At 37.1% G+C, this 8774-nt stretch overlaps 3 protein-coding genes across 7 annotated transcripts in view; 1 reads left to right on the top strand and 2 right to left on the bottom strand.

Annotated features, from left to right (window-relative positions):
* LOC109541677 (reticulon-1-A) overlaps positions 1-2524 on the bottom strand; it is a 7802-nt gene extending 5278 nt beyond the window's left edge. Inside the window, exons 1-3 of one of the 3 annotated variants that reach the window (XM_019910583.2) lie at positions 2425-2524; positions 1544-1727; positions 770-805 (exon numbers count right to left, since the gene is read on the bottom strand). In XM_019910583.2, coding sequence (XP_019766142.2) covers positions 770-805; positions 1544-1703 — 196 coding nt within the window. In that variant the 5' untranslated portion in view covers positions 1704-1727; positions 2425-2524. The remainder of the gene's footprint in view (positions 1-769; positions 806-1543; positions 1728-2424) is intronic. The other 2 variants (XM_019910586.2, XM_019910587.2) reach the window with 2 other exon arrangements.
* A 691-nt stretch (positions 2525-3215) lies between these two features.
* LOC109541676 (apoptosis-inducing factor 1, mitochondrial) lies at positions 3216-6868 on the top strand. 2 transcript variants are annotated; one of them, XM_019910581.2, is made up of 13 exons: positions 3216-3636; positions 3902-3969; positions 4177-4332; positions 4387-4459; positions 4538-4671; positions 4734-4864; positions 4999-5174; positions 5231-5422; positions 5506-5624; positions 5687-5884; positions 5971-6082; positions 6149-6354; positions 6417-6868. In XM_019910581.2, the coding sequence occupies exons 1-13, from the start codon at positions 3546-3548 to the stop codon at positions 6678-6680; spliced, it is 1920 nt and encodes a 639-aa protein (XP_019766140.2). In that variant the 5' UTR covers positions 3216-3545; the 3' UTR covers positions 6681-6868. The 2 variants fall into 2 exon arrangements, with proteins under 2 accessions (XP_019766140.2, XP_019766141.2); XM_019910582.2 differs by having other exon boundaries at positions 4550-4671.
* Positions 6730-8774, bottom strand: part of LOC109541674 (1-phosphatidylinositol 4,5-bisphosphate phosphodiesterase) — a 9683-nt gene continuing 7638 nt past the window's right edge. For both annotated transcript variants that reach the window (XM_019910576.2, XM_019910575.2), the window contains exons 14-19: positions 8493-8720; positions 8239-8433; positions 8130-8184; positions 7833-8010; positions 7474-7735; positions 6730-7422 (exon numbers count right to left, since the gene is read on the bottom strand). In XM_019910576.2, coding sequence (XP_019766135.2) covers positions 7165-7422; positions 7474-7735; positions 7833-8010; positions 8130-8184; positions 8239-8433; positions 8493-8720 — 1176 coding nt within the window. In that variant the 3' untranslated portion in view covers positions 6730-7164. The remainder of the gene's footprint in view (positions 7423-7473; positions 7736-7832; positions 8011-8129; positions 8185-8238; positions 8434-8492; positions 8721-8774) is intronic.

Raw genomic sequence — 8774 nt, forward strand, 5'->3', positions numbered from 1 at the left:
TGGAAATTAGGAGTATTGTGAATCAGTCTAGTTTCACTAAGCAATGTAAAAAGTATGTGATAAAAAATTGTGAAAAGTTTGATGTCATCATGTAAGCTCACACAACTTTTCTAGTTACGGTTGCCAAATTTTGACTATGCTTGGGTATCGATGTTTTCAACATTAGTGAAATGGTCTAAGATGGTGAAATCAACACATACAGATGTTCCTACATCTAGGTGTTTTTGGCCTTTTATTTTATCCGCCCATCTGCACTATTTTTAGTCTAAGTATAAGTTAATTTTCCTTAAATTCTTTAGGTATGAATATAGAATATGTAATTATGGTAGATAAAATCAAATAAATAAAATAAATAAAAAAATATCTGGGAGTCCTTTTGTGATCTTGAAAAGTACAACATAAATAACATCTATTTTTGCAGCAGAAATGTACAAACAAAAATCACAGACTTTATGAAGTAGATTTGAAATTGAATTTTGTTTATCTTTTTGTGTTCTTTTTAGTCATACCTACTACTACTCTATTTTAAAATAACGAAATAAAATGCACCACGTGTTTTTGCAATATTATTCGCTTATAGCGAACTCCGGATATAACGAACCAGTTTTAGTTCATTTTTCAAGTTCGTTATATCCGGACTCAACTGTATAAAGATATAAAAAAAATGTCTATCTGTTAGTTTGAATAATATACCTATACTACGTTGAATATGCGCCGTCACTGATTAATTCCGCATTCCATAAAATCAAAGAAAATGTTCATATCTTACCTTTGGGATTCATATTTAGTCGATTAAACCAGGCATCTGAAACAACAAATTCAAATCATTACAACAAAAAATTGCTAATCGGATGAATTCAATATCGGCGAAAAAGACACTGTAATTGTCTGTAAACAAATCCGAGCTGGCATAAAAAACCGAAATTATCAAGGCCCCAATCTACATCAATTTAAAATATCAGAAATTGCAAGCAATAACCTTTGTGTAATTTTCAAAGGTACTTTCACCCTCAAATTATTCACCCTAAGCATATATTAATGCAGGGCCACGTAAGTGGCATGCAACTGTTTGATTTTTAGCTTGTACGATTTTTAAATAAAGAATAAGTAGGTAAACAAGTAAATATTATTCACTTTATCCAGCGTATAGGATGTGAATTGCTGCAAAAAGAGGCTAATAAAGCATAAATGCAATATTGGGGTGAAACTGTGATAAAACTTGTTATCTACGAAAATCTGGTTTACGACCAGGCAGACAAGCCTCATGCTCTTTACACCTGCAGCTGATAAGATCTTGGACATTTAACTATAAAAAAGTACTGAAGTTCTTGCTGCTTCTTAGTTTTAATTGATTGATGAGTTTGACTTTGAATTGACTCATAAATTTATGAGTAGAGGTATTACATGCCCTTGATATTACCGCATCATTTAGCGACAAAACCTGGAGTTGGATGGTAATTCGGGCACCCTTAACACTGTTGCTCTTACATTACGTAAACGGAATAAAATAAAATTAATTGGCAATATTCTGAGGAATAATTACTTGGACAGAACATTACGCAGACTAGTGATCGTTTACTGGCTCCCTCCATCTTTGTGGGGCTGCTCTTCACATTGCAAACTGCTGGAACTAGTTCGGATTCAGCACCATCTAAAACATTGTCCACTATTTCGTTGGCCACTTTTTGTAAATCTTCCGCCATGGTAGTTGGATGGAGACTGTCTAGCTAACAATTATGTGCAATTTCAGGCCTCAAAATATCGAGAAAAATATGGCTTAGACACTATAAAGTAGGCAGTAACTTGCAGCACAATTTCACAAATTGCAAAAGCGATTGTTGGCCAGGAAAACTCGGATTCGGGAAAAACTAGCCAAGTGAGCAGGCGTGTACGCGTTCTAATCGATTGCAAAGCAGCCGCAGCAAACTGACAAGAGCGTAGGAAATTTACTTCGCTCAAATAATTCAACAGGGTTATCATCAGTAGGTATGTGTGTTTGAGAATTTCTTATCAACATTAAACGTCTATTTACACTGTATAGATATGCGTGGTATCTTGACAAAGTACGAACAAGGAAAACCTGCTCCTAATTAAAGTTGGTTGACTTAAGATCAATAACTGCAACCGTTTATCAGTAGAAACATTGATCTGAGAGCAAATTTCAATCGGGTGAACTTGTCGTTTACGTTTTTTGTTGTTTTACTTTACACTTTAAACCTATTAAGCGGCTTCAATGAGAAAAAAACTTTGGATGGTCCATAATCAACATCTACACACTTTTCAAAACCACTTATTTATCACGAAACTGATGATAATATTGGCCGGTACTATTTGCTGCCAAATCGTCTTTTAAATATCAACAATTCATCACTACTTGCAATAATGTGGCTGAGATAAATAATTGAATTTTTCGCAAAAGCTTACCGGAGTATACTTTCTAACGTCATCTATCGATTGAGGTTATCTAGCGCGTCGATAGTCAAATGGCGGCAAATTTGTCTCCTTCGGCAATTCAACAAAATCCGGCGTTGACACGTTTTTAATCCATTTATTAATATTTCTACCTATAGGAAATAAATTCATTCAAGTGTAATCATTGTATAACGGGAAATATCCGCCCACTTCTAAAGCGGGTTTATAAGCAGAATATAGCGGTTAGGACTTTTGGCTTATTTTATGAACATTGAAACCATAGATAAAGACAAGATTGAAACTGCTTTTAAGGTAAAACAACAGAGAACAAAAAAGTGGCAGTCCTCAAAAGACAAGTTTACCCTAATCTAATATATATATACAAAGCAACTTTCTGTCGACACAAATGCTGGAAATCATTCCTTTAGGGCAGTTTGCTACTTTTCAGTAATCATTCTTACCTTAATATTTAATAAGTAATTATACTGATAAATAGTAATAACCTCCGACCAAATCTTAATACTCAGACTCTTTGTTTATATCTTGTGCACTGTCCAAATAGAAATGTCGCTCGTGAACAGCGGCACTTTCGCCTTATTGTATAGAAAACATTCTATTTATTGCAAATTTAAAAATTTATTTTTGAATAAGAGTTTTAAAGTAAAATAGAAAGAAATATGGAAAATTAACCGTAAAAAGCGAAACTGCTCACTCAATTAAACTGAAATATTAATAATTGTTTTTAGATAAACTAATTATATATGTGATGTTGCCAAATGCAACAAAATAATTAATCTGACAATAACAGTTCGATTAGAGAACACGAACAACCCAGCTGCCTACCTAACCACAAAATTTGGAAGTAGTTTGTGGTTTGGGCGATTGTCTGTTGAAGCAGTTTTTAATAAAAAACCGATATAAAGAAATAGCCGAATATACATCGGGCACAAGAACGGTTGCAGGTCGAAGACTACACTGACGATAGCTTGAACCTGAAGTTTCTTTTTCAAGTATGGCAGTGTTTCTATAGAGATGTCATGAAAACTGTGACATGGAAATAAGGAAATTAAAAGCTAGCTGTTTATAAGAAAATCAAATAATTTAGTTGAATACCAGGTAGCCAGCAAGATACAATGTTTCGGGTTACACTTGTTTTTAGTGCTTCGAAACTTCTGCCAGTTCGTACGGCTACATCGCTTGCTCGAGCCCCGCCAGTAGGCAAACGTAAGTTTCTAAAAATCTCTAACCACTAGTTAAAATTGGCTATTTCGCTCCATTGCTTTTAACTTGGTTGATCACGCAGGCAAATTAGTAGAGAAACCAGCATTTATAGTTTTTAAAACAGTACTGACTTTGTCAATATATTAGTGATGTATCTGCTCGGATATATGGGATGAACATGCACCTCTACACTTGCCTCATCTAATAAGCAATGTTATCATCAGTGATAAAGATTCAGTTTAATTTCGTTTTCGCTTTTATATTGCAGGACCTTCACGCTGTTCGTCTACAACAGTTCTAGACAAAAAACACTTTAGCAGCGATGGTGGCAAAAAGGTATGTGACGAGTCCATTAAAATCCATCCTTCCTGCCATTCCGATCCAACCAAACCTGAATCCTCTCTTGACAGTGTAAAGTTGCGTGACTGCAATCCTGTCGAAATTAATCCTTTCAAGACCTCCCCATATACACTCAGACCGGTATTGATTTGTGTTTTTCGTTATCACAACCGACCTGATGGAAAATTACCATGTGCTTTTTAGAAGGTGCCCTCAATTAAGCAGTGCGAACCCCCAAACGAACTTAATCAGTTGCCTCAGCCCCAAGGTTCTTGGGGCGAAAATGAGCAAAAATATAACCAGAAGGGGCGCAAAGTGTTACTCTTTGGAGTTTTATTTGCCTCCGCTTCGCTCGGAGCTGTAAGTGCATCACAATGCTTGCAGCTTTAGAGTAACAGTTATTTTACGTTCTAGCTGTATTATGTTGGATTGTTTGGACGAGCTCCAAAGAAAAGCAGACAGCCAGAGAAAATCAAAAGCAGAAAAGGTAATTTGAAACCACATTTTTATGCGTCTAATTAACTTACCTCGAGTTAAAATGATTGGCAAATAATTACAACTATAGGCAATACTGTAGGATTTAAAGATCCCGGCTCCTCCCAGGATATTCCAAAAGAAGTTCCTTATCTGCTGATCGGAGGAGGAACTGCCTCCTTCACTGCATTTCGAGCTATTAAGTCATCCGACCCTACTGCAAAGGTCAGTTCAGTTACTTAAAATTAAAGTAAAGTAAAAATTCCTATTCGTATCCTACTGATTAGGTGTTGATCGTATCGAACGAGCCCTATTTTCCTTATATGCGACCTCCTCTTTCCAAAGAGATTTGGTTCAATCCGGATCGAGATGTTGCAAAAAGTCTCACCTTCAAACAGTGGAATGGCTCAGAAAGAAGGTATTGTATAAGAGAGTTTGAAAAAGATAATGAGAGGGCGTTCAATTTAGTGAATTTTAATGTTGGAAATTCAATTAAGTTCTGTTGGGGTTACATAAAGTTAGTGAGGGTGAATGGATTTTTACGATTTGCAGCTTGTTTTATGAGCCAGAGGATTTTTATATACATTGCAAGGATTTGCTGGAAAGTGAAAATGGAGGCGTAGCCGTCGCCCGAGGATGGTCTATAAAACGCTTAGACGTTTTGAACAAAGTTGCCGTTTTGGACGATGGAGAACAAGTTAAATATGAGAAATGCTTGATAGCGACAGGTGTGTAACATTTTTGAAATGCTTATGATGTTAAATATTCTTAATTTCCTTTCAAGGCGCCACACCTCGTCTAACGCCAGTGTTCGAAGTGGCACTCGCCGATGAAAACCTCAGAAATAACATCAAGCTATTCCGAAACATCGATGACTTTAAGGATGTGTTTGAGGCCTTTGAGGCAGCCAAAGCCGTGGCCGTAGTTGGCGGTGGGTTTCTTGGCAGTGAACTGGCTTGTGCGTTTGGACGGAGAGGTACCTAAATCTCAAATGTTGTTATTTTATAGGAATAGTTAAACTGTTGTGCTAAATGACGCTTCAAATATCTCCGTTTTTAGATCACAAAAAGCTCAAAGTCATTTATCAGATATTTCCCGAAAGCGGAAATATGGGCAAGCTTCTACCAGAATATCTCAGCATGTGGACTTCCGAGAAAGTACGAGCTGAAGGTGTCCAAGTAAGCATTATAGGTCAATACTCTGAAAGTCGCCTTCAAACTGTTGAAAAATGTTGAATTAGGTTGTTCCCAAGACGGAAATTGTTGGGGCAAAGGCGAAAAACGATCAAGTAGAACTCACACTCAGCAGTGGTAAAACGCTACTAGTAGATTTTGTGGTGGTAAGCGTTGGTGTTGAGCCAAATACTGAACTAGCTGAAACATCCGACTTGGAAGTCGACCCAGAATTGGGCGGGTACTTAGTTAACACTGAACTACAGGTAACTAGAACGTCTGTCCATATAAAAGGCATTTTCTGAGCACAAAATCTAACTGTTCCTTAATGCCACCTATTCATCTCTTACAGGCCAGAACAGATTTATACATTGCAGGCGATTGTGCATGCTTTTACGATCCACGTTTAGGCCGTCGTCGAATAGAACACCATGATCATGCTGTCGTTTCCGGACGGTTAGCAGGTAAAAACCCAGTTTTTCAGATAGCTGCAATAGTCAAGTTGGGAATCAATTAAATGGTGATTTCAGGAGAAAATATGGCTGGTGCCCGCAATCCTTACTTGCATCAAAGCATGTTCTGGAGCGATTTGGGACCGGAAGTAGGTTACGAGGCCATTGGCATTGTGGATTCCTCTCTTCCAACAGTTGGAGTCTTCGCCAAGCAATCAGTCAATGATACGCCTCAAGCTGTCGTCGAAAAAACTGATGAATTCGACCGCTCAAAGACTGAACAGGTTAGTGACCAACTAAGCTGCTTTATTGCTAAGCCAATATGCCATATTGTGTTGCATTGCAGCTACCTCAAGAATGTGAAAAATACTTGTCTGAAGAAGAAAAAAGCAAGTTGAAAGACTCAAAGAAATTGTTGCCAAATCCCATCGACGGTGAAGATTATGGAAAGGGAGTAATATTTTATTTGCGCGATGACGTGGTGGTGGGCATTGTATTGTGGAACGTTTTCAATAGAATGTCGATAGCTCGACAAGTGCTTAAAGACCAAAAGAAATACGACGATCTGAATGAGGTCGCAAAGCTCTTCAATATACACGGAGAGGAATAAACACTTCTTATTGAATGCTGCATAACGGTGTAAAAGACAGTAGCAGTGATGATTATTTCGCATGTCTTTATTGCTAAAGATATTCGTATTTATTAGTTTCGTATTAATAAAAGTGTAATAAGAATAAGATGTCCTAGTGAATGGTTTGTTGAAATTGAAAATAAATGGTATCTATTTGTATATCATGACCTATTTGCTATTTTCTTGATTTGATTTGAACAAATAACTGCTAAACCTTAAACTATTTATTAAACATAAACAGTGCTTTTTCTATGCATAATTTACATGGATTGATCAAGATTTGACTGAGACTAATACATAAATATGTATAGAGGCATTTAAACAACAACTTCCTAATCATTCCCTCGAATGGGTCACGCAGAATACGTACTAGTAGATCAGTTGAATCAAGCTAGGACTAATACTGATAAAAAAACGTAACAAGCAAAGCGTAACATAAGCGAAAATCGAGTGTGCACGTAGACTAGGCAAAAAATTCATTTTTAGAAGACAACTCGTACTCTTTTTCTTCATTCTTATACATGTCGATCATTTTTTGTATATCATGAGACAACGTTCCCAGTTGTTTATCGTGGGTGAGCTTCAGTTTTTCCTTTTCGCGACCGTGTTTTAAGGCTGTGGTTTTTCGCTCTTCCAGAAACTTTTTAGTGTTATTCTGTTGCTTCTCTTTCAATCGTCGCTCTTTGTCTTTTTTCGTTTTTAAAGTCTTATCATTGGTAATCTGCCAATAAAGGGATAGATAACAAGTATTTTTTTAACTCCTAATACTTACTTCTTTTGCTGTTTCGACTGCCTGTTTCGCCTGTTGACTATTCATTTCTTTCATTTCTTTTTCATGTTTGGCATCCAACTGGGTCATCTGTTGCCGCTGCAGAATTTCCATATGCTTCCTTAGCAGGTCTCGTTGGTCATCTAATTGATTTCGTAAAAACTCCCATTCCTGCTTTCGATGTCGCTCCATTAGTGTGCTCCATTCTATGGTTTGATCGGTAACTAGTTTTCGCACATTTGCATCATTCACTGCATCACTTTTACTACAATGGAATATTATTATTATCAGAAACTAAGAAATAATATGGTTTTCCATATTCCTGGATAAAAGCGACCTGCCCATTTCACGAGGCGATTTACCTTTTTCCTTTAACCAGCTTCTCAATCGCTGCGCACTGGTTTTTCTGTACAGCAGCCTTCTCTTTCTGTTGTTTCTTTTTCAATGTATCATAATCCTTCAGTTGTTTTTTAGTGGTTTTTTGAAATGCTTTATCCTGTTTAATCGACTCGATTGTTATTGGTTCGAATATGATTGGGTCTAGAACCACAAAATCCGTTAAGTTAAATTTAAATTAGTGAGGTCCTGGTAAACAAACAGTAAGAGTATTTTTTGTCAGTCCATCCAGGCAAATCGTTGCAAAATTGCGTTAAACTTACCAACTTTTTTTTCTTCCTTCTTCACTTGTTTTTCGGCAGCTTTCTGATCAGTCACCTAAGAAATTGCATAAATTTGAAAATGTAGGCACAAGATACAGAAATGTTTTACCTCGATCCCCATAGAAGACATTTGTTCACTCTGTTTTTGGCGAGCATCTCTAAAACCGCGGGGATCGCTTAATGCAGCCATAAAATCCTCAAACCCATCCGGTACGTAAATCTTTAATTCTATATTGCAAAACAACATCGGCAGAGACATGGGAAAGTTAGCTTCGGTTCGCAACGAAATGTGTCGATATCCAGCCTGGAAAGAAGCGTCAAGTGTTGCTCATTACTTGCACATTTTGGGACAGAATCGCTTACCTGCAGACCATCCAATGGTAATATTCTTTGTCCCAGCAACTTGCCATTTTCGTCATACACTCCAAACCGCAACACGGCTAGATCGGGCAAAACGACTTTTCGGAACAGAAACGGTTCTTCGTTATAAACGGGATTCAGACCGTTTGCGGGCACCATGCGAGTCCTGAATTCTTTACGAATCGTGTCCGTAGGCAAACCGTACATGTCGACTTCTACATATGTGCCAATCTAGAATATCAATTAATAGTCAAATTGTGTTTTTTCTGTAGTATTAAGTGCAGA

Source organism: Dendroctonus ponderosae, unplaced genomic scaffold (genome assembly GCF_020466585.1).
Source record: "Dendroctonus ponderosae isolate FM_Combo_2020 unplaced genomic scaffold, Dpon_F_20191213v2 Dpon_F_20191213_1, whole genome shotgun sequence".
Classification (NCBI taxonomy): Eukaryota; Metazoa; Arthropoda; class Insecta; order Coleoptera; family Curculionidae; genus Dendroctonus; species Dendroctonus ponderosae.

Bases quoted from the DNA above. Each gene is read 5' to 3' on its own strand.
- LOC109541676 (XM_019910581.2), top strand. From the start codon at position 3,546: ATGTTTCGGGTTACACTTGTTTTTAGTGCTTCGAAACTTCTGCCAGTT. The intron at 4,333-4,386 runs GTAAGTGCATCA...TTTACGTTCTAG, and splicing joins CCTCCGCTTCGCTCGGAGCT to CTGTATTATGTTGGATTGTT. The intron at 4,865-4,998 runs GTATTGTATAAG...TACGATTTGCAG, and splicing joins TGGAATGGCTCAGAAAGAAG to CTTGTTTTATGAGCCAGAGG.